Source organism: Gopherus flavomarginatus, chromosome 1, assembly GCF_025201925.1.
Source record: "Gopherus flavomarginatus isolate rGopFla2 chromosome 1, rGopFla2.mat.asm, whole genome shotgun sequence".
Lineage (NCBI taxonomy): Eukaryota > Metazoa > Chordata > Testudines > Testudinidae > Gopherus > Gopherus flavomarginatus.
Window position 1 is genome coordinate 339,258,284 of NC_066617.1, and position 25,873 is coordinate 339,284,156.

General features: G+C 42.2%; 1 protein-coding gene across 2 annotated transcripts in view; it reads right to left on the reverse strand.

Annotated features, from left to right (window-relative positions):
- The window catches only part of DYNC2H1 (dynein cytoplasmic 2 heavy chain 1), a 421,699-nt gene that overhangs the window by 183,682 nt on the left and 212,144 nt on the right, over window positions 1-25,873 (reverse strand). For both annotated transcript variants that reach the window (XM_050927645.1, XM_050927637.1), the window contains exons 75-78: window positions 20,793-20,865; window positions 7,153-7,313; window positions 4,381-4,506; window positions 1,946-2,056 (exon numbers count right to left, since the gene is read on the reverse strand). In XM_050927645.1, coding sequence (XP_050783602.1) covers window positions 1,946-2,056; window positions 4,381-4,506; window positions 7,153-7,313; window positions 20,793-20,865 — 471 coding nt within the window. The remainder of the gene's footprint in view (window positions 1-1,945; window positions 2,057-4,380; window positions 4,507-7,152; window positions 7,314-20,792; window positions 20,866-25,873) is intronic.

The following is a 25,873-nucleotide window of genomic DNA, read 5'->3' on the forward strand; positions in this document are numbered from 1 at the left end:
TCGATGGCCCTTGTGGGACACAAATCGATGGTGCCGACTTAGTCGGTGCCGCAGTGGGTGTCGGTGCTGGGCGATCCGACTTAGGCGCACTCTCTGGCTGCAGTGCGGGCGGTGCCGAAGCAGCAGGAGTCTTGGCCTTCCTCAACCTCAGGGAGAGGGAGCGTCGTGGAACTGACTTCGGTGCCGGCGACGTCTGGTGCTGAGAGGCTTTGGCCGTACCAGTGCGGTCCGGTGCCGAGGAGGCGCTTCTGCTTACCGACTGACCAGCACTCGGTGCCAAGGGTGGAGGGGTGAGAGCCGCCTCCATGAGAAGCTGTTTAAGCCTGATGTCCCGCTCCTTTTTTGTTCGTGGCTTGAAAGCCTTGCAAATGGGGCACTTAACTGTCAAGTGTGATTCCCCGAGGCACTTCAAACAGGAGTCGTGCGGATCTTCTGTCGGCATCGGCTTGTGGCAGACCGAGCACGGTTTGAAACCCGGTGAGCCGGGCATGGGCCCCAGCACCGGGTGTGGGGAAGGGGTAATCCCCGAACCCCTCTAACTATTACTAAGCTAACTATGTTATTACAGAAGTATCGTAAGTATAACTATCTATCTATCTATCTATCTAAGGATTATAACTATATACACAATAACGAACGAGAAACTACGAGTAGCTAGGGAAGTGGAGGTCAGCTAAGCCACGCTCCACTTTTCCAACGACCGACACGAGCGGTAAGAAGTAACTGAGGGGTGGCTGGGTTGGCTGGGGTATATATCCGGTGCCATAGAGGCGCCACTCCAGGAGGCGCCCAGCTGACCCACCAAGTGTTGCTAGGGTAAAAGTCTTCTGACGAACGTGCCTGCGGTGCACGCACACCTAACTGGAATGGATATGAGCAATCACTCGAGGAAGAACGCTCAGATGCCCAGCCCCCAATGGAGTCCAAACTCCAAATAAATCAGTTTTACCCTGTATAAAGCTTATATAGGATAAACTCATAAATTGTTCGCCTTCCATAACATTGATAGAGATATGCACAGCTGTTTGCCTGCCCAGGTATTAATACATAGTCTGGGTTAATTAATAAGTGATTTTATTAAATCCAAAAAGTAGGATTTAAGTTCCCAGTAATAACAGACAGAGCAAAGTAAATTACCAAGCAAAATAAAATAAAACATGCAAGTCTGAGCCTAATACAGTAAGAAAACTGAATACAGATAAAATCTCACCCTCAGAGATGTTTCAATAAGCTTCTATCACAGACTGGACACCATCCTAGTCTGGACACAATTCTTTCCCCTGGTACAGCCCTTGTTCTAGCACAGGCGGTAGCTAGGGGATTTCTCATGACTGCCACTCCCTTTGTTCTGTTCTACCTCCTTATATATCTTTTGCACAAGGCGGGAATCCTTTGTCCCTCTCTGAGTTCCTACCCCTCCTTCTAAATGGAAAAGCACCAGGTTAAAGAAGGATTCCAGTTCAGGTGACATGATCACATATCACTGTAAGACTTTAAGGTTTCATTCCTCCCGCCTGACTCACAGGAAGGCCTGCAAGCAAACAGAGCCATCCACAGTCAATTGTCCTGGTTGATGGGAGCCATCAAGTTTCCGAACATGAATGGCCAACACTTTGCACAACTACAATAGGCCCTCAGAGTTATATTTCATATTTCTAGTTTCAGATACAAGAATGATACATATATACATACAAATAGGATGACCACACTCAGTAGATTATAAGCTTTGTAATGCTACCTTACAAGAGACCTTTTCTAGGAAGCATATTCCAGTTACATTATATTCACACTCATTAGCATATTTTCATAAAATCATATAGAGTGCATCACACTTAAAATTTGCTGAAATTTCTTCTATAAGACATATGCTTGTTATTTCATCTCTCATCAGTGCATTAATACTTGTCTGTAGCTATACAATAAAAACGTTTCTTAGAAATCTTACCTCATATGTTATTTTCAGACTTGACTGAAGCAAAATCGGAGTAAATTTTGGATGAACTTCAGCAGTAAGCCACAGACGAAAATTAGGTTTGGGCTGAAGAGTATTCAATTCCTATTTTAAAAAGGAGATGTATTGTATTAAAATTATGAATATTTGATTCTGCAGCACAGTAAAAGTTTAAAGGGATACTATCAATTTAAAATCATATTTCTGTCTGAAAACACCTACTGTTGTTTCAAGCAACATCTGGATTTACAATAATTGACAGATTGGAGAAAATCATTTTTTTAGGTTGGTTTACTTTGTAGATTTCATAGCACTTAGTATATAGCTATTTTACTATTACAGTTTTATAGTTAGTTTTCTCCTCTCTGTGTGAGTCTTTCACACAACACGGAAGAGTATCTTCTTATAAATACAGGAAAATATGATTGCAAAGCAACAAAAAACAGCAGGAAGACTCAGAGGCAGGTATAGTACTTAAAATTAAATAAAAAAACTGGATTCTGAGCTGACGCTGTTGCTTTAAGCAGTACACATTCTCAGGCATGCACGAGTCACAATGGGACTACTCAAATAACACTGCTCTACAGCCAAAATCCTTCTGAAATAAATGTAGTCCAACTTTACTAATTCTGGGTCACTGAGAACGAAAATGATGCTTAAAATTGTTGATTGGCTCTAGTTTTCAAGATATGCTATTGGGTCAGTATATACGACCCTTGACTTGGGAATGGCGCAGGATAAGTGAGTTATAAAGGGAAGAGATATCAATTTAAACTAGAAATGACTAAAATACATCTTTGACTGGATCTATGAATAAATCTATGACTGGGTTTGGACAGTACTTGCTTTTGAGGCAAAACAATGAATGATGCAATCTGAAGCTGGTATTGCATCATACATGATATGAATTGCATCGTGTTATTCCTAGAAGTCATGGATGATGCAATCATAACGAAGTTTACATCACTCTGCTGAAGAAATTGCCCTATATCAGCTCTAGAAATCATACAGTGTCGTGCTCTCTTATTTGTCAGTGTTTGATTTTGCAAAGGGACACAATTCTGTTTAGCCAAAGTGAGCAGAGATGCCTCGTACTTGTGTGAACAGTGCAGATAACTTCTGCTATGTTTGTGGTGAAGTGACTTTTGCATCACAAAAGCGCAGTATAACCACTATGGTTAAGAAAGCCTATCACCTTTATTTTGGCTGCAAAATTGGAGATCAGGACAAGAGGTGGGCCCCACACATATGCTGCAACACTTGTGCAACATATCTTCGCCAGCGGCTGAACAGGAAAAGGAAATCTATGCCTTTTGTAGTGCCAATGATTTGGAGAGAGCCAACAGATCATACCAGCAATTGTTACTTCTACATGCTGCCTCCAGTTGGGAAAGGTGTGTCAAAGAAGAAAAAGTAGACTGTGCATTATCCAAACATTCTATCAGCTATATGCCCAGTACCCCACGGAGAAGGACTGCCGGTTCCTGATGCACCAGAATCATTCTCACTTGAGTCAAACGAGGAAGAGGAAGAGGATGAAACTTCTGGTCCTGAACCATCAATGTCACAGGACCCACATTTTCTCCCATCCTCCTCCTCTGAACCACACCTCATAACACAAGGTGAACTGAATGACCTTGTTAGGGATTTGGAACTACCCAAGAGTAAGGCAGAGCTGTTGGGCTCCAGACTACAGCAGTGGAATCTCCTGGCAGGCTATCAGGGCAAATGGAGCCCATCAATGCTTGCAGACAAAAGATGCTCCATTTAAAGAAAACAAGAGACAAGCCAAGAAGCGCCAAGTAGACACTGAATAGGACTAAACTACGTACATAATAGTTTTTTGCCATTTGTTTCATAATAAATTTTATTTATATAACCCTTTTGCTGATTTTTAAAGTGTTACATAAACAGGACAGGTGAAATATTATCATGTAAAGCAACCATAAACACATGAAAAGACCTAGGTTTACAATTTATGATTAAAACTCTACTATCTACACAATATACATAGACATAAAATGTAAAAACTTAAATATCTTAGAAACAGTAGCCAATCAGTTAACTGTCATATTTGAATTCAGCACATCAAAATACATAATAAATATCACATTTTATCTCTGAAGTAGACGATTTCTCAAAAATTGTAGACCAGTGATAATTAAATACTATTTCATCATAAGAGTGGCAGAATAGGGCTCTAAGGAAATAGTTCATTTTCTATACCCAATGAAAATTAAAGTAAAAAACACATCAAACGAAGTGTGTTTCTCTTTGATTTCAAACATGTAATCACACTGGTGACTAGGAAACCTGCAAATTTTCTGTTCCAGACCCTCATTTTACAGTCATCAACTTTGCATACTTAGCATGGAAGTTGCCAGAGGTTTCTGAAATGACACAGATGACTCTGATGCAGTTATTCTCACCTTTTCCAAAATAGGAAGCCAAGATACAACAAGATGCAAGTTCTTTAAACAAAGCCATTCTCCACTGTGTGCACATTCTTTTAGAGTTTGAATGGCTAAGTCAGCTTGGCCTTGGCCCATTGCAACCTGCAAAAAGGAACACATTTTTATTGGGAATTTATTATGCCTTAATATTTTGTTCAACAGTGAAAACAAAACACTCTACTTAAAATTAGATTATAAATACAAAATAGAAAAGTTATTCATCATTAACTAGAATTCTCTAATTTTTTTCCTTTGAAGATTCCCATTGTAGGAGTAGAACAAGCTGTGTAAATCTCCCAAACATTACAAACATCTGAGTGTAAGGGAGTGTACATGCATCAATACATAGAATTGTGCATTCTAGACAGATGAAAGGGATTTGATCTAGCTGGCATATCCTTTATGATCTACAGGAACCACTGGTCTAACATAATTATGATGGGATTAAAAAGGAGTCTGTTGCCACATAAGGATGGATATGGAGATGGGTCTTTGCAACAGATTGGATTGGAGCTCAGTAGCCAAAATATCAAAATCAGTGCTTGGTACTGAAAAAGCTGATGCTGCTGCGTGATGGCAGCATTGTTTCCCTTTCAGGTTGACATATAAATTCCTTTGTTAGACACTGAACTCTGATAGTGTGACACTGCTGGTACTGAGATTACTGATACCACCTTTGGTAGCAGAAAAGATAGACTTGATTCTCTTCTACTCACATGGATGTAAATTAGGAATAATTATATTGAAGATAATGGAGTTACATCACTGTAAAACTGGTAAAGGATAGGAGAAACAAGCCTGTTTTCTTTCTATGAGAAGAGTGGGGAAAATATAAATGACCTAGCATAGGACCTTGTCGTCTTAATTTTCTTAAAGTGCTGTCTGTTCAGCTGCTAAATAAATTAGCACTTCCAAATGGAAAATCAAAAATCTTAAACTGAACTTTCTGAGGAATAATGTATGAAGACAAGATTTCCCTTTCCCCATCTCAGTGAAACTGCTGAGTTAATGGAATAGGCATCTGTGCCAGATGTCTATTACACTACTCTTAATGAATGTTCAACCAAGCTCTCCTACCATCTAACAGAGACTGTCAAATAACAAGGAACATGGTGCAAGACAGTTAAGATGATGTCAAAGAGCTACTAAAATCTGTCTTGGCTTGTCTGTCACTGATGAAACAGAGGTAAGGAGAACCATGACTCTGTGGATAATTCCAGTAGACATCTATTGATGGAAGAGTTGTCATGCTTTTTATCCCTGAGTTCAAATAAATCAAAGAGTTTGTGGGCCTCGCTTGGACTGGTGATGCAGGGATGTCCAGTGTATAAGCCAAACATATGATACCTTATTTTGGAATGCTTTTGAATAATCAGGAGGTGATAAGGAAAAGATGATTAAGTTATCAGGTAAAGTGGAAGGAGATGCTAAACCCTCAGTGGTCTGTTCCCTATCATTCCCCGTTGACTCAAAATTACTCTATCAGTTTACAGAGATGATTTATGAGATAAATAAAAAAATCAGAGATTCTATCTACTATGTGGAATGTTTGGGGAAGATGATTTTGGAGACTTAGTGCTTCTCTTTCAATCTTTTTTAATAGAACAACATCCAGAAGATTTACCATAAGAATGTCACTCTTTGTCCAGATATCATTCCAAAACATTATATGGGATGGCAAAGAGGGGAAGGACATTTTTTGATCCAATCACACAGAGCTAATATCAGATGTGTCAGAAGATGAAGAGCGAGAAAGCTGCTCTTATATATTAATAATAATGTGGGATCCCAGAGAGACTTGAATCTTTAGAGTATGCGAGGAGGGACAGATCACACTAGTGTTCAGTTGAGAAAAAAGTACAAATTCAAAGACTGCTGAGAGGCAAGATTAAACTGCCCCTAACCTGTTATGTTATCAGAGGAGTTGAGGAAGATTGATTCAGATCCAAAGTGGAGTACTTCACATTCAAATACCCATTGGGGATGAGTACATCAGTTTTATGGGAAGACCTTAAAAGGTTAATTGCTGTCAGGTTACACACATATCATGAACCCAATTGTAGCTAATTTTGGTCAGCTTTAAGCAGCTGACTTTTGGAGATGAGCCCTTCTCATCCTTGCTGGGCATCTTTTTAAGAGCTGCATTCAATGATACCAAATATTCTCTATATTTGAAACTGAGAGGCTTAGAGAAGGTTGAAGTCTTCTGTTTATTCATAGCTGGATTTTCAGATGCAATCCAGAGTCAGGCTATATCGTGCTGATGAGACCTGCTCTTGAAAAATGATCTTCAGACTCCTTTGTCAAATCAATTGACCTTTTGTACTGAAATGCAGTGCAGTGCAGAGCAAACAACATGTGGAGACAAGTTCAGCTTTCACCCAGGCAAGAAAGCATCTGTTGTGCTGGTCAGTGATAAGACTTCATGCTGTCACAAAACACGCACCTCTTATATCTAAGTACTTCCCCAGAGAAGCCATCTTGAATGATCTATTGGGCAGACTTGAAAGAGCAAAGTACTGTACAAAAACTATCATCAGCTATCAATTAACTAATACTTAGTTTTTAAGATTCTCAAACTATTTTACAGAATTTCCTAAAGAAAATGAAGATCAGTAGTACTGAATATTACTTTAATCTCTGATTTTACTTTTTCAGTTAAAAATAGAAATTAAAAACACTGCTATGACCATTGTATATTTTAAACACAAACATTATATTCTATCATTATGCATATCTGAGACCAACCTGGTGGTAGCACTCTCCATGTCTTTCCACACTGGCAAGTTCTTGTAGTTCTTGAGAAGGATCAGCACCGGGGGAAATAATTATCAAGACGGGCTCAATCTCCAATGTCTCTTTATACAGACGTTTTAGATTCAGGGGTGGTGGGGACAACTCTTTTATTCCTGCAATTGGACAAATATTAAAAAAAAAAAAAATCAACAATAAAAAATAGAATGTTCCTTAGAAATAAACTCCTTTCACTCAAAGATAAACCAGCTACATATATAGCTAGAACAAAACATCATTTCCTAAAAGACTACGTGTTTTTTTAAAACTTCTGATTGATACAAAAGACCACTTTGGCATATAAATAAGGTACTATAATATAACAAATTCATATTGCAAAATGAAACAGAAAGACAAATAGGACAGATGCTATTATGGATATGGGACTGCTTTAGTTGCTATGACTGATCTTAGTGACCACAAAAATGTGCTAATGTTAGAACCACATTTTTTATCCTAGTTCAATTGCAATCAATTGATTACACATTTATACAGACATCACATATGTTGGAGGATCAAATATGGAACTTTCAGAACTTAAAAAAACAAAACAAAACTACCCACCATAACAACCGGAAGACTAAAGAGAGATTAAATTTACTTGTAGACGATAAGCAGAAACAGCTCCCAAGTGCACCCTAATATTGGGAAAAGACTTCTTCAAAGTTCACAATCTCAGGAAATGATGACAAGTGACAACTGTTTAGTCAAGGCCAAAATGAAATGGCTTTCATTTCAGAGAATAACAGTTCCTTGCTGAGCTTTGAGAGACTGCACTTCCTTAGAGCATTCAACATCAGTACTTAATAAGGTATCATGATCTACACTACCTAGCATACGAACCCTTCAGTTATTTGGATAGAGAATATTTGGTTTTTCAGTGAGAAAGATCTGGTAGCACAGGTAGAAGTACCCATGCTCTAATGACCCATCCGTATGATTCAAGCACAAACCTGATACTCCTAAACTGGATCGATGAGAAGTACAAGAGTGTTGTGTCTCCTTATCTTCCAAGTAAGATACAGAAAGAGAAGAATTGGAGTAAAAGAATACAGGAAGTTTTGACATAGGCTCAGGTTAATTCCATTGTGGCAGTACCACCATACAAATCTTATGGACTTGTCTTGCTTTGATGAGGGCCTAAGTGATTGGGATGACCCTGCACAAGCCTGCTTCACCAGGATGAATTTCATCCATGATTTGCTGCAGCATGTCACTTTGATGTTGAACACTTTGACCTAATTCAGTAAAGCATTAAGTATATGCTTAAAGTTATGTAAAAAGGATTTAAGCGCATGCTTCAGTGATAATTTTGTGCTTGGCAACACTGCATTTCTCTCACACACCTTAATCAGTTGAGGGAAACCGCAGCTAAGGTGAGGACACACGACAACCTTCTAAGCAAACTGGCCAGCACTTCTTAGGGAGCAAATGCTCAAACTACCCAATCATCCGGTTTAGCCTTCTGTTACTATGCACCAAAATACAGTGCTCCAATCTAGCTCCATTCAACACACGTCAAGTTGGTTGACACATAACTACGTTGCAATCATGTGCACACCAGTACCATGACTCCCCATGTTAAGCAACATCACTCCTCCACACATCTGTTGTGAGACTGCAACAGCCAGAATCGTTGAGAAGATTAGGGCAAATCCGAGCCTACCACTATACACAGACACGTTCAACCACCCAAGAGCGCACTTGTCATCAAGGCACTCACTGTGGGCCCACTTGTCCTGCCCAGATTTCTCTGCCAAGTCTATGTAGTGTGAAGAATGGTCTGCAGCTGCCATCATAAACCAGCCTCTTATAACTGTCCTGACCATATGTGTACCTGGCTTTGATTTGCTATGCCATTCAACAACCCTTCTTAACTGATTTTGATTGGGGAAGGGTTAATATGCAGCCAGCCTGTACATTTTGGTCCAGCAAAAGAATCCCACATGCAGCTGTTGCCAAAGACAGACAATGTCACACATCACTGATGACTGCCCTCTGACCAGATTTGATGGTGAATTGAGGGCTTTCACTTTGCTGATGAGGCTGCTGCAAATTGGCTTTGAAAGGTCCGCATCTAATAAGAAAAACTAAACTGAGCCTAAGATAGTGAGGTGTTAGATGCTGTAGAAACCCTATGATGACAAATCAACAGATGTCAAACATAAACCATATTTAAAATTTGCATTTAAAAAAAGAGTGGAGCAAATTTTTAAACATATTTACCTCATTTTAGTCTAACAGCCTATATTCTATAGTGTTTTAAATTGTTAAAAGCAATTTTACTAGACACTCCAGAATATACATGAAGGTCCTATTAACACCAGCTTCGGGCTGTCTCCCAGCTCTCAGTTCAGGTGCCAGACAAGACCTTGTTTGTAGCAGATCAGAGCTGCAATTGCAGGGAAAGTCCTGCTCAGCTGCAGTTGCAGTATGCTCAGTATAAGAAAATGACAGAGCAGAGGCTTATCATTGGAGTGAATCCATTTGGAAATATCTTCCTCAGGGATAAGCATTGTGTCCAAGTGCTATATTTCCATATTCGACAATAACCCACAATTTTCTCCTATACAGTGATTTATAGCATATGACTACTGACCGTATACTCAATCCTATTGGTTAATATTCTTCACATCTACTCATACGGAAATTCAAAAAGTATAATGAATTATAGTCTTTCTTCACTATATGCTATATCAAGTTTTCAATACGTACAATAACTCAACTAGGCCTAATCATCAGTGGTGGCCCACTAGTCACCACCCTTCTTGAAAAACCACTTTGCTTTCAATATTCAAGCCAGTTCTTTTTTGATACTGACTTTTCTAACATTACCTTTCAGACCAGAAACTATGTTTTATTCTGTGTATGTACAGTCCCTAACACAATGGAGCCTTGATCCTAACTAGGCAAACCGAGCAATAATGTAATAGAAGTAACAAGCAGTGTGAAGAACTATGGGTGCAATATGGATATATTCCTAGTTTTCTAGAGATCATATTAGATCATGGAAATATCTCATGTCTTAGCCTTGAGTGAAGCATTCTTGTAAGATTCAGTTATTCCTCTAGCTCACAAGTAAGCCCCTGCATGACATGTACCAAAACAAAGCTGACAGAGATAATTTTAGGTTTACCAGCTCTGACAGTGTTGCTTTTAAAAACAAGAGGCTGCTAGGAAATAAAGTTAAACAAATCTCTGAAAAAGAACGTAAGTGACAGCTATTCATGTTCAGAGGATGACAAGAAACAGAAGTACTGAGAAGGTATCATAATTAGTTGCATCAGAATACCTTAAATGAACGACACAAAGATATCTCATTTCTCAAAGTGGGAGCCTATTTCTTTCCTCACAGTAGGTGAGAATTAAACTCTAAATAAATAATAATTACCTAAGCTATTGTAATAAGCTAAAATAATTCAATATTAAACTAAGGCTATCTAATTCACATTGTACGAAACTCATCATGGAACCAATCTATTTAAAGTGTACCCTCCCACCAACTTATTGTAAAAACCTTAGAAAAACATATATTTAAAAATAAAAAACTTTAAAAGTTAACCCATCCTGTACGTTTTCATCTTGTAAAACATGCAAAAGTATGTGAAAGAATGATGTTTGGCAAATCATTAGCCTTTAATATTATGTAATCACTTTTGCTAATTAAAACAAAACAAAAACAACCCCCCCAGCAATAACAACTAACCAAACGGTAGACATTTCAATGAGTCTACCTGAATAGGAAAGAAGAAGACACCAGCCAAGGCTCCACTATGATGTTCAAGAGCTGGGAGAACCAAGGCATCCATATTCACCTGGGGTTATCAAGCTTGGCATTGTCTGCTCTTCTTCAAAATCCTTGAAACAAGGGGGAAAAGTGGGAATAGTTAGTCTGTTCCCAATTCAAGAAGAAAGCATCCCAGCCCAGCGCTGAAGGGTCAAAGTTTTGAGAGGGAAATGCAGGGAAGCTTTGTATTATTTCTTGATGTGAGAAAATCTATTGACCGTATGCCGTGCAGATGATAAATTCAGTGAAAAACTTCAAACGCTGTTCACCTGGGGCCAGTGACTGATGGCTAAGACAATCCATTCTGACAGTTTCCTTCATTTGAGCTGTTGATCTTCGGAGAAGATAACTGAATTTCTCCCCAGGAACATATAGCTTTGCTTTTCAAAAGGAGTCAATTGCTTTTCATTTTTTGCTTTCTAACAACATACGCCACTTCTGTGTGATTTGTCAGTCCTGCAAAAGCTCACCTGATAGGTCCAAACGGTTGAAGATATGCTTTTACTTTTGTTAAGACCAGGTGTCACAGCATAAAATGTTACTTTAGATGTACTCCCCGCTCCTGGAGACTGGCATCTATGGGACTGAGGGTTGGATTCCAGGGTTCAGAAGAACTGAAGGAGCTGGTCAAACAGCAATGCAAAGACCACCATCTCATTTATTACCAGAGCTCAGAGGGAATGCAAAGGGAATCCTACCAGGACTGAAGACTGATTCACCAGTTGAGAAGGAAATTTTACATATATTATATAACTGTGCTCAGAAAAGCAATGCCCGCACAGGTTGCACAGTGACCCAGCCAGCAAGGAATAGACCCAGATGAGGTTGTATGGCTGCAGAGGACAGATCAGATCCAATGTTCTAGCTTTTTTTGCACCAGTCACCATGTTGATGAATATAATGGGAACTGGGGAAGGGTGCGTGACTTTTGGAAATGTGCTTTGTGAAGTAGTTCAGTGTCTCCTGATAGGAAGAAGGATGCACTCCAGAAGGCACACCTACAGCCCACCACAGTGCTTTTTAATAGATGAATGTAAGATGGAGGTACCAAAAGATCACACTTTGATGTGAGCACTATCAAATTCTGAATCAGATGATAAAACTGACACCTGAAACAAGTAACATATATGACCCATCACATTGTGGTGAGAACTAAGTGCTGAAATTATAGTTTTAGATGGGTGTGACAAGTTGACCTGCATAGTTCTTGAAAGAAGGTTAAGTGAATGATCACCATGAGAAACTGGGCAAAAATGTCAAACATCCAATAGAGGGTACTGACCTGCAGGTGAACTGAAGACCTTTGTATCCACCTTTGGAACCTCACAGGATTCTTGTAAGAGGTTGCTTTAGAGAGAACTCAATTTGTCCCCATTCACAGCTAATGTTGTTGTAAAAGACTATATTAGTTTTTATAGTTTTCAAGAAGGGGAGAAGGATGCTCCAGGAACCCAGAGTTCAAGACCATCACCAGGTTAGTAAGTCTTTGCAGAAGTTTCAAGTGCTCAGTTTGCAGGTGTGACAAAAATTGAAAGAAAAATGAATTTGGCACTACAGTGCTAAGGGATTACATAGCCATTGTGAAGATGCATGATGATCTGAGGAAGTACAACAGGAGCAAAAGCAGCATATGAGATCCCAAACCCATAATACAGATCTGCCTGTGGTGTTGCAGGCTGAGGCAATTAAAAAGTTAAAAGGTCAGGATTACAGAGCCATTATCTCTGAGAAACTGTCCTGAGTAAAGAAAAAAACGGGAGGAGAAAAAAGTCTGACATCTAAGCACAACATCCAGATACAATGAGCCAAATTCTCTGCCGGTGGAAATTGGTGTGAATCTAGTGAAGTCAGTAAACACTTTTTCACAGCAGCTTTGTTTTAAAGTTAATGCAGCTATGCCAATTTATGCCAGCAGTAAGCATGGCCCAATTTTTTCAACCTCTTGTATCAGGGAACTGCGGGTAATAATGTTAACAGCATACAACAGACTAATGCTATTTCTAGTTGCAAACGGAAATAGCAGATTTAATTATATCTGTTTTGGCAAATAATTATGATTTACCTAGATGCAAAGGGACCAAAAGAATTCAAGTGCGGTTTAGTTTTAGGAAAGTATCTATGAGAATTAAATCTGATGTGCTGCTTAGCATACATTTTGTTTTATTTCTGGATACCATTACTGCTTTCCTAAAGAAAATGAAGCTGTAGATAATTAATGTCAAGCCTCTTTAAAAATTGTATTTCCATTTTAGTCAGATTTTTTAAAACAATTAGAAGTCACCACAAATGACGTCACCCTATTGGAGGTCCTGGACTACCTGCTGACTCTCAAGAAATGGGGTCTTGCTAAAGGTTCACTTAACAGTAACCGCAACCTTTAACCAGCAGGTAGAAAGATAATCATTTTTTTCTCAACTGACCACAAAGAGGTTTCTCAAAGGCATAGTGAACCTCCTTCCCCAAACCAGACTTCCCAATCCTCAATGGAATCTCCACCTGATGTTAAAAGGACTGACTAGACCACAATTTGAATCCATGGCCACTTGTTCATTAGCTCATCCTGTTCCTGATCACCATGACCTTAGCAAGAAGGATAGGGGAGAGAGAGGCCCTGATGGGGCATACCCCTATCACTGTGTTCTTCCCTGACAAAGTCACTCTTAGACCACATCCAAAGTTCACTCCCAAAGTGAATTCCGATTTTCATGTAAATCAACTTATTCAACTTTCATCCTTTTATCCTAAACCTCATCAAGATAATAGGGAAACCATCCTACATATGCTCAGTCTGAGGAGAGTCCTGGCATTCTATTTGAACAGAACAAAGTATTCAAAAAAATCTGATATTCTTTCTTTCTGTTGCAGATAGATCAAAAGGTGCAGTGATTTCAGCTTAAAAGCTCTCCTCATGGGTCTCGAACTGTATCAAGCTCTGTTACCAGATGCGTAATGTAGCACCCTCATTTTCAATACGCAAACACTCTATGAGATTGGTTTCCTCTTCTGTTGCCTTCTCTAAGGGTATCCCTATATCAGCAATCTCCACAGCAGCTAACTGGGCGTCTGCACATACCTTTGAAGAACATTATGACATCGTGGGGAAGTCAGCCGTCGACACCAGTTTCAATGCCATGGTATAGATAGTGTTGGTACCGGAGGTGGTTGTCACGGCCAAAAGGTTTGCATTGATAGGTTGGAGATGTGGACCTGGTAACAAGGTCTGTTGGTGCCAGCTGAACCAGGGTCGGTACTGGCGCTGATGTCTGTACCAACAAGGCCTTCCCCAGGGCAGATCTTCTATGTTTTTCATGCCCTCACGGTATTGGTGCTTCTTTGCCCAGACCCGTCAGATCTTTGGGCAGTCCAAATTGCTCTGTGGGCTCGGCACCGTGCATGTCCTGGGCACCACTTTAGACAGCTTCGGTGACATCAGTACTGATGATACTGATGGAGCTGGACATCATTTTTGGCTCGATCAGGGCTTGTTATGGGGACTCACAGACCTTTTCTTAGAGACTTTGTCTGAGTGGCTCATCTCTCTGGGCTCACCTCCCTTTGAAGTAGAGGGTTGTGGTGAGAGTTCCCACCGGGACTCCAGGGGTTGAAGGGCCGAATCAATGAGTAGGATTTTGAGTCTTTGCTCTTTGTCTTTCCTGGACCTGGGCTTTAGTTGCCATACTTTTGTGGAATGTGCTTCTGTCCCAGGCAGAGAACGCACTGCAAGTGTCCGTTAGTCACTGGGATAGATTAGTTGCAACTGAGGCACTTTTTGAAGACCAGGGGGCGGGAGGAGAGGGGACTGAGAGGGGTTGGCAGGAGGCAAGACCTTTCTTCAGTTATTTATTTATTTAAGGCAGGACTAAACATTACAAAAGAAGTAACAAAGAAAAAAGGCTTCAAGGGAATCTAAAATTAGCTATTCTAAAGGGAGTTAACAATCCATGAATGGACAGCTCTAGCTGGGTCTCTAGCCAGGGGTGGTTAGAAGGACTGAGGAGAGATTGCCCTGCATGCTGGGTAGCCTCTTGGCAGGAGGGTAGCAGCGCATGCATGGGCAGGATGGACTGCTACCAAAGTTCTCCGATGAGCAGTACAGTGATGCAGACACAGTGGAGCACACTTATAGGGATACTATTCAAAGAAGAAGTTCTGCTTTTACTTCATTCACTTCAGTCAACAAGCCTGCTAAACAACCAGTGGGGCCACTGGACAATTGAGATACTAAAGGAGCACTTAAAGATGATAAGGACATTGTGGAGAAACTAAATGAGTTCTTTGCATCGGTCTTCACTGTTGAGGATGTGAGGGAGATTCCCAAACCTGAGCCATTCTTTTTGGGTGACAGATCTGAGGAACTGCTCCAAATTGAGGTGTCATTAGAGGAGATTCTGGAACAAATTGATAAACTAAACAGTAATAAGTCTCCAGGACATGATGGTATTCACCCAAAAGTTCTGAAGGAACTCAAATATGAAATTGCAGGACTACTAACTGTCATCTGTAACCTATCATTTAAATCAACTTATCTACCAAATGACTGGAGAATAGCTAATGTGACCCCAACTTTTAAAAAGGGCTCCAGAGGTAACCCTGGCAACTACAGGCCAGTAAGCCTCATTTGACCTCATCTGGAATACTGTGTGCAGTTCTGGTCTCCCATGTTTAAGAAGGATGAATTGAAACTGGAACAGGTACAGAGAAGGGCTAATAGGATGATCCGAGGAATGGAAAACCTGTCTTATGAAAGGACGCTCAAAGAGCTTGGCTTGTTTATCCTAACCAAAAGAAGGCCGAGAGGAGATATTATTGCTCTCTGTAAATATATCAGAGGGATAAATACCAGGGAGGGAGAGGAATTATTTAAGCTAAGTACCAGTATGGACACAAGAACAAATGGATATAAACTGGCCATCAGGAAGTTTAGACTTGAAATTAGATGAAAGTTTCTAACTATCAGAGGAGTGAAGTTCTGGAACAGCCTTCCAAAGGGAGCAGTGGGGGCAAAAGACATATCTGGCTTCAAGACTAAGCTTGATAAGTTTATGGAGGGGATGGTATGATGGGATAGCCTAATTTTGGGGCAATTAATTGATCTTTGACTATTAGCAGTAAATACGACCAATGGCCTGTGATGTGATGTTAGACGGGGTGGGATCTGAGTTACTACAGAGAATTCTTTCCTGGGTATCTGGCTGGTGAATGCTGCCCACATGCTCAGGGTTTAGCTGATCACCATATTTGGGGTCAGGAAGGAATGTTCCTCCAGGGCAGATTGGCAGAGGCCCTGGGGTTTTTTTGCCTTCCTCTGCAATGTGGGGCCCAGGTCACTTGCTGGGGGACTCTCTGCACCCTGAACTCTTTAAACCACAATTTGAGGACTTCAATAGCTCAGACATAGATTAGAAGTTTGTTGTTACAGGAGTGGGAGGGTGAGATTCTGTGGCCTGCATTGTGCAGGAGGTCAGACTAAATGATCATAATGGTCCATTCTGACCTTAAGTTTATGATTCTATGAATAAATGGTCAGTTTTCAGAATGGAGAGAGGTAAATAGTAGTGTCCCCCAGGGATCTGTATGGGCCCAGTCCTATTTAACATATTCATAAATGATCTGGAAAAAGGGGTAAACAATGAGGTGGCAAAATTTGCAGATGATGGCTTCCGTATGAGGAGAGATTAATAAGACTGGGACTTTTCAGTTTGGAAAAGAGGTGACTAAGGGGGGATATGATAGAGTGTTATTTACTCCTTCTCATAATACAAGAACAAGAGGCCATCAAATGAAATTAAGAGGTAGCAGGTTTAAAACAAAACAAAACAAAGTATTTTTCACGCAATGCACTGTCAACCTCTGGAACTCCTTGCCGAGGGTGTTGTGAAGGCCAATACTATAATTGGGTTCAAAAGGGAGCTAGATAGATTCATGGAACATTGGTCCATCAACGTCTATTAGCAACGAAAGGCAGGAATGATGTCCCTAGGCTCTAGTCCCTAGTTTACCAGAAGCTGGGATTGGGTGACAGAGTATGGATCACTTGATCATAACCTGTTTGTTCATTGCCTTTGGGGCACCTGCCATTGGCCACTGTCAGAGGACAGGATACTGGGCTTGATGGTCCTTTGGTCTGACCCAGTATGGCCGTTCTTAAATGCAGATGGAATTTCAGCATCAGAATGTCCATCCACTGCATGATGGGACATCCCTGAAGAGCACCGGTTTGTCAGCATGAAGAACTGCACACCCAAATCTGGGTTACCAGGGTGGAGGCAGCAGATTCAATTTTACAGCAGTATTCAGGCTCAGGATGGATAACACTGGGTCAAAGTTGAGGTCTGATTTTTGTCCTGGTCTCTGGTGGACACTGCTCTACTAATGCCAAGAATCACACTGGGCACTTCTGCCAACATACACAGATACTGTCACTGGGGAGCTGGCTTCAGACTGTCTATTCACTGTCATGATGGACATTACTTGGCCAGTAGTGACCTCTGACAGGGTAGGCTAATACCCTCCAATTAAAGATACTGGCATCGTTTGCTCTCTTGGAGCAGGATTCGACTGAATGACTAATCTCCACAGAAAGGAAGCAAGACAAAGAAAAATAATAATGCCACCATAAAAACCCCAACAAACATGGGTCAGAGGCCTAAATTCCCATGCTCATAGCACAGCTAATATGAATAGTTGTTCACAATGGCAAAGAAGTGGCAGATGTAGGCTGCATCTGAGTTTTCAAGCTTATATGAGAGGCGTCTGGAAGGCACTATGGTCTTTGGCTTATTAGCCATTTCTGTGACCTTTGTGGGCATGCTTAACCCAGTCAGTCAATCTCTAAACTGGAGACTTATTATTAATACTTATTCTTACACATAAGAAGTAGTAGTAATAATAAGCTGATATTTCACATTTTGACATGAAAAATGCTAAAAAAGAATGATAATTATAACTTTCTCAAAAGAATATGATATATAAGCAAGGAATTAAGAGTTTTCAGCTCTTATGCAAGCCAATGTCTAGTCTAAACTGTTCAGCATGCTAAAGCATATAAGGCCAAATGCTCATAAGACTGAAAAAACAAAAACAGCATTTGTACCTGCAAATGGACTTGCAAGATCATTAAAACATTTTTTCAGACATCACTATTGCATCTTTTAGTCAAAATCTGGCCCACCAAATCTAAGCAAATTCAAGTTCTGGGTCAATAAACAAAATGAAAATTGTTAAAATACTGGCGAAAGCCACAATGATGAGTTTTACCAAACTCAAAAGACAAGAATATATTCCCGTAAATCCAGGGCTGGCATAAAGAACTGAGACATAACTGTGTAGTGGACGACACATTATACACACAGAGAAGAAGAATGCTAATTTTTGACAAAATATGGGACCTTTGCAGTATACTAACTATGCCAAGTTGTTCTTCATAATCTAAAATGTTACAGGTTGAAACAAGCAGTTGTTGACATATATTAATAGGTAATAGCTAGGCCTTTCACAGAAACTCAGAAAACAGTGAAGGGCATTGCTGTATTTTTTAGATATGGCTCAACAGCTACTGGACTGACATTCCAAACCGCTGACTACCAATCCATGCAAAATGCCAATCTACAAAAATACTGCAGCATTACTTCAGTCATGTCGTGCCTCTGCCTTTGAGTCCCCCACTCTGGGTCTCCTTCCCAGGGGAACCCCCAACCCTCTACCCCTACCTTGCCTCAGTGGCTACTGCCAGTTATCATCTAGCCCCTTCTCATTAGGCAAACTGCAATCTGTAAAGACCACTGATCACTGGTGAGGGGGTCAGACCAGCTGCCTCTTCCTAGTCCCCAGCTGCCCCTCTGCAGCCCCAGTACGTTCTTAGGCCTTAACCAAGTTCTCAGCCTGGGGAGCTGCCAGACTGGAGCTCTCCAACTCCTTTGCCCTTCCCCAGCACTGCTCCGCCTCAGGTACCCTTCAGGCAGCTAGGTCCTTCTCTCTCTCTTGAGAAAGAGAGAGGGACTGATCCAGCTCCACCCTCAGCCCTTTTATCAGGGCCAGCTGTGGCCTGACTGGCAAAGCGGTCACAGCTGCAGCCACACTCAATCAGCCTACCCTTTTCAGGAGCTGGGCAACTGCCCCACTACAGTGACTTTCAAGGGGGCAGATCTCCTCGTGGAGCCCCCGCTACACAATCCCCCAGCTTTGGGTGCAGGTGGCGGAGTCCCCCGCGGTGTGCCAGAGGTTTGTCCTGGCAGAAGTTACCAGGGTCGGAGACCTCCTGGATTACGACTGGGGAGACTGGCTGGATCCTCTGACGTTCGCTCGGCGTATGGGGCTCTTCAGGCCTTGTACTCCCTTGCGTGTACTACAGGAGGTGAAGGCCGCTTTGCTGTCCGCTGCTCGGACCTACCTCAACCGGTTCCTGCTTGAGGGCACGCCCCTCCTACCCTCCACTCTGGGCCCTCCAGACCTTTTCATCGGACCCCTGCTCCATGGACCCAACCGATCCCCCCCGCCCCTTCTCCGTAAGCCAGCTGCACGATCTGCAGCCAGTCCGCTTCCAAACCGCGCCAAGGAAACATCTATACACACTCATGCTCCACACTCTTCACTTCCTTACCCTCATGTCTCGCCCTGACACAAAGTGGCGGGACCTCCTGCCACCTCTGGAGGGTGAGGAGTCCCGGTGGGCAAGCCTATACTCCACCCTGGTCCCGAGGCCCGCCGGGGATATCAGCTGGCGGCTCCTTCATGGGGCCATGAGCACGGGCGTATATTTGGCGCAGTTTACCCGTCCCAGACACCTGCCCCTTCTGCGGCGCGAGGGAGACCCTGGCACACGTTTACTTAGAGTGTGCCAGGTTGCAGCCCCTATACCGGCTCCTCACGAACATACTGTTGCATTTCTGGCCGTACTTTTCCACTTACCTCCTTCTCTATGCACTCCCTATCCGTGGCCCCACAAAGTCACAGGACCTCCTGGTCAACCTCCTCCTAGCCCTGGCTAAAACGGCCATCTACAAAACCAGGGAGAGGAGGTTGGCCAGTGGAGACTCCTGTGACTGTGGGGATTGTTTCCGATCCTCTGTCCTTTCGTGTATCCGGGCAGAGTTCGTCTGGGTGGCGTCCACTGGCTCCCTTGACACCTTCGAGGAGCAGTGGGCACTGTCCAGGGTTCTCTGCTCAGTGTCCCCATCAAGCTCCCTTCTTTTGACCCTCTGACCGCACTCCTGTCCCTGTTCTTTTATTAGTTGTCCTCTGAACTCAGTTGGGTTTTGAGATCCTGTAGATCCTCCCCTTAGGCTGGGGTGGGGGATCATTTAGTAGTGACTTTCAGAAATATATAGTGCCTAGCATGGCAGCCTCAATAATAATTCCTCTTCTGTGTATATACCTTGACTGGTGGTCAGACTCCTAAAGCAAACCTTGAGTGAGCAGTGTTGCAAAGCTATGAATTTGCCTAGTTTCATATGTCACAAAAATGACTGACAAGTCTCAGATTCAGACTTAACTGAGGCCTGTTCTAAACCTAAAACTTAGGTTGTCCTAGCTACATCACACAGTTATGGAAAATTAAAGCTACAGGAAAATACTGCAGAATGAAACTGACAAAAAATCAACTTCCTTCCCCTCCAAAGAAACTGCAGAAGTACAGTAACAGTAAAGATGAGCAGAATAAATAAATATATACTAGAAAGAAGTAAGCAAACTCAATTCCTATTGTGCTCTTAAATTCTAAGATTTAAGACACAGATTACAACTGTAAAACAAGAAGAGCACATATTTTATACTGCAGAAAAAAAAATGCTACAAAACCCATCAAACTTACCTAGGGCTTTACATGCAAAAAGGGCCATTGAACTCTGAAGTCTGTCTGGTCTGACAGCCTGGACCACAAGGACCTTAAGATAAAGTATATTCAGTAAGAGTCAAGTATATTAGAAGTGCAGTACACAGTAACAATTCTAAACCTGAACAGTAGGCTTACAATAATACAATTTAAAAAAAAAATAAAACTTTTGGGGGGAGAAGGAAGCTTCTTCTTAAAATAACACAATTTTAAATGTTCTTTTCCAAAATGAGTTTGTCAACTTTGGTATATAATTATATATGATCTAGTAAAACTATTCCAATTCAAATATAAACAGCTAACATAACTGTTCCTTTTGGGTGCAATTCATCCCTGTGTAGACAGCCACAGAAGCACTATGGACCACCTAAATTCTCCCTTGTGATGGGGTACTCATCCCACATTAGCCCAGAGAGGCTTAACAGGCTCAGGAGTGAGTAAGTAACCTGTGAGGATACATCTGAGAGAGAATTAGGGTTGATACGCAAGCTTTCATTGAGAATGGAGCCCAGCTGGGCATATGCAAAGGGGCTAGTATAAGGTCAAGAAGCAACAACAGAAGGGGCTGCAGTGTGGAAGCCTTCAGTCACTCTCTGGGCTTAGAGAGGGAAAGGAAGAAATCCAGGGAGCTAGTAGAAGCCCTGAGATCCTGGCCCTCAATTAAGGGTTTACCCAGCAGGGTAGTGGAGCAAAAGCCAGATAGAGACATAGCAGGAAAACATCCAGGGAAATGACAGCAAGGCTTGGGACAGCGCATACCTTAGTCGCTGATTTGAGGGTCGCTGGGCTGGAACCTGAAGTAGAGGGCAGGCCCAGGGTCCCTACCTGCCACCGGATAAGGGGCATAGTCTTGATTTGGAGGACTGGGAATCATACCCAAACAGTCAGTCCAATGAGACTTTTGTGAAAGGGAAAACTATAATAAGCTGGCTAGAGGGCCAAGCCACAAAGAGGGAGCATCCTGAGTCACAAAGAAGCAGCACTGCAACTCTGGAGCGTGAACGAAACATGGGAAGGGGTGTCAAACAGGGTAGAGCTATTCCCCCGATGCGGTCATGAGGAGGCACCTTAGTAGTGCGTAGTGAACCCCATTACACACCTGAAAGGCTGGAACTGCTTGTCCAGTAAAGAGAGTGCATTATGTGGGTAGCTAGAGTGACAAACTCCAAGATTATCCTTACTTCTGCTAATTTCCACCTGAAAAGGATGTCTTCTTAGCTTCTAACGTTAGAATCTTACTGTCCTTTGATTTCTCAGAGCAGAGTTTAGCATGCAGAGGTTACTCATCTTAAGCAATAAGTGGATTTTTTCTACATGCATGTCTCTAGAGCTTCGTCATGTCAGGTGCACGTGTCCCCTGTGCCTCTGATCAGAGATTTTTGGTAGCAGTGTGATGTTGCAGTCTATATGGTTTTATAAAAATATGTTAATGAATGAATATATTGTAAGTGGAATATGCTCCATGCAAAATGTTTCTTGTAAGGTATCATTACAAAGCTTATAATCTACTGAGTGTGATCATCCTGTTTGTATAAATGTGTCACTCTTGAATCTGAAGCTAGAAATATGAAATATAACTCTGAGGGCCTATTGTAATTATGCAAAGTGTGGGTCATTAATGGTGGTTTGGAATCTTGATGACTCCCATTAACCAGGACAATTGTCTGCAGATGGGTGTGTTTTACCTGTAAGTCTTCCTATATATGTGTATACTGGCAAGTGAGCAATGAAGTCTTGCAGGGACATGAGATCATGTCACCTGAACTGGAATTCATCTTTAATCTGGTGTCTTTCCATTGAGAAGGAGGGGGTGGGAACCCAGAGAGGGACAAAAGATTCCCCCCTTATGCAAAAGATATATAAAGGGGTGAAATAGAACAAAGGGAGAAGAGGAGCCATCATGAAGAATCCCTTAGCTACCACCTGAGCTGAAACAAGGGCTGTACCAGTGGAAAGAATTGTGCCCAGGCCTGGAAGGTGTCCAGTTTGCGGAAAAAACTTGCTGAAGCATCTGTGAGGGTGAGATTATCTGTATTCAGTTTGATCAGACATAGATTTGCGCATTTTATTTTGCTTGATGACTTACTTTGTTCTGTCTGTTACTGCGTGGAACCACTTAAATCTTACTTTCTGTATTTAATAAAATCATTTTTTACTTATTAATTAACTCAGAGTATGTATTACTACCTGGGGGAGCAAACAACTGTGCATCTCTCTCCATCAGTGTTACAGAGGGTGAACAATTTATGAGTTTACCCTGTATAAGCTTTATACAGGGTAAAATGGATTTATTTGGGTTTAGACCCCATTGGGAGTTGGGCACAGAATCATAGAATATCAGGGTTGGAAGGGACCTCGGGAGGTCATCTAGTCCAACCCACTGCTCAAACCAGGACCAATCCCCAGACAGATTTTTTGCCCCAGATCCCTAAGTGGCCCCCTCAAGGACTGAACTCACAACCTTGGGTTTAGTAGGCCAATGCTCAATGCTATCCCTCAGGCATCTGAGTGTTAAAGACACTGTTAGCTGCTTTCAGGTAAACCTGCAGCTTTGGGACAAGTAATTCAGACCCTGGGTCTTTGTTGGAGCAGATGGGAGAGTATGGCTCAACAAGACAGGGTGCTGGGGTCTCGAGCTGGCAGGGAAAGCATGGGTATAGGTAGTCTTGGCACAATGGGTGGCAGCTCCCAGGGGGTTTCTCTGATCCAACCCATCACAGCAGTGTCTGTTCAGCCCACATAGGCACCCTATACCTCTTCATGCCCTGTACCAAGGATATATAGATCTATGTGGGCAAACTGCCCTCAGTTTCTTTTCTACTACAAAGTCCCACACAGGAAATTCCAAAGCAGAAAGGAAGTAGGGCTGGTAATGGAGCACTCATAGGGACACATCTCAAACAACTATATTTACTGCATAAGGTGCAGGGCCGGCTCCAGGCACCAGCTGACCAAGCATGTGCTTGGGGTGGCACCTTGGTGCGGCGTGTCAGGGTACTCAGGGGAGGAATTCGGTGGTGTGGTACTGGGGGGGGCTTCGGCGGTGCTGCACTTGGGAGGAGTGGGGCTTGCACGGCGCAGCACTCGGGGGGTTTGGCGGCGCAGCGCTCGGGGGGGTGTGGGCTTCGGCGGCATAATGCTCAGGGCGGCGGAGGCTTCGGTGGCGTGGCACGGGGGGGTCAGCGGCGTGGCGCTCATGGGAGGGTTACAGTGGGGGTAGTGCTCTTTTTTTTTTGCTTGGGGCAGCAAAAAATTAGAGCCGGCCCTGATAAGGTGAGTAACTTCTGTTTGTTCTTTGAGTAGTTTCCCTCTACATGCTCCCATTCAGGTGATTTCCAAGCAGTATTCTCAGCAGAAGGAGGTGGCTTCTGAAGCAAGTTCAGTACTGAAGACAATACTGCAGTCCTGAGGACAGTATCTGATTTAGAAGAGTTAACCAGTGCACAATGCTTGGAAAAGATATGAATTGAAGATCAAGTAGCCACCTTGCAGATCTCAACAATGACAACATGTTTAAGCAGTGCTATAGAGATGAACAGAGATCTCGTGGAATGAGCTAGCACACTAGAAGGAGGTTGTACATCAGAAGATTCACAACAAGAAGTTATACAACTAGAAATCCACCTCAGAAGTCTTTGGGTGGAGATTGCAGCCCCTTTATATTTCTCAGAAATTGAAATGAACATTCTGAGAGATGCTCTAAATGATTTTGTTCCATCTAAATAGAAGGCTAATGCCCTCCTGATTTCCAACATATGGAAAGCTCCCTCCTCCCTGGTATGGTGTGGCTTTGGGGGGAAAACTGAGAGTTGAATAACTTGATTAATGTGAACTTCGGACAATATCTTCGGTAAAAATGTAGGATGCAATCATAATGAAAATTTGCCTTTGAAAAAGAATTGTATAGGGAGGGTCTGCCATTATTTCCCCAACTCTTCAGGCAGAAGTGAAGGCCACCAAGAAGTCATTTTAATTGATAGGTGAAGAAGTGAACAGATGGCCATCAGTTCAAAGGGAGGTTTCATAAGGCACTTAAGAACAAAGTTTAAATCCCAAAGGATCCTCAATCCTTTAATGTATCTGATCATTGTGGGGTGAGTAAACACCAAAAACCCCTCAATGGAAGAATGGAAGGCCGTGAAAGCTGCCAACTGTACTCCAATTAAAGTCATCTGGTAATTCTAACAGATAGTCAAGATGAGGGGGAAGAGTGGATGGACAAAGATGCCAGAAGACTAACCAGTGGTGGAATCTTCCATTTCTGAAGGTAAATTGAACAGGAAGTTTGTAATCTCAAGAACCATGGAGTAACCAAGCTTTGAGGTAAAGAATTCTGAAATTCTGATGGAGAGCACAAATTGATATCTTGAGAAGGGAGATGTGGAATAGCAAGTGCTGGGCAATCAAGCTGTACTGGATAGATCTATAGTTCCAGTGACCATGACAACCTTGGTACTGAGAGGCACTTGGTACTTTTAGAAGGGGAGACTCTGATTAATTGGAGACATACATATCTTCAGAGCATCTAAACTCCTGCGGTACCAGATGAGTCAAAGAAGACAGAAAGGAATCTGTTTCACTTAGCCCCTTGTGGACTTTGGTACCAATGCAGACTGCCTTGAAGAGGGTCTAATATGGAATCCTTAGACTTCTATGATATTGAGGGAGTCATATGTCTAAGTACAAAAGGTTGTATAAGTCGGCATGGCCTTGCTCATAGTGGGGTGTTTCTCCTTGCGTCCTCGATCATGCTCAGACAGAATTGAAGGTGGTTTAGGCACCAAAGCATGCTTGGAGTCGTGGCTCCTAGATAAACTCAGGATTTTGGAGCCAGTCTCAGTACCAGAGGAACCTGGAACTCCAGTGATACCCAACAAGGGAGCTAAGGGCTCAGAAATGGTCAGTTTTAGTGGAGATTGAGACTTCTTCAAAACAGGCTCTGTGTAAGGAGAATTCGAACTCCTGTTCTTAGAAACCTTCTCAGTACCTTCTGATGATTATTCCTTCGAAGGTCTGGGAGAATGTGATACCAAGCTCAGCTCCCAGACTGATGCACTGAG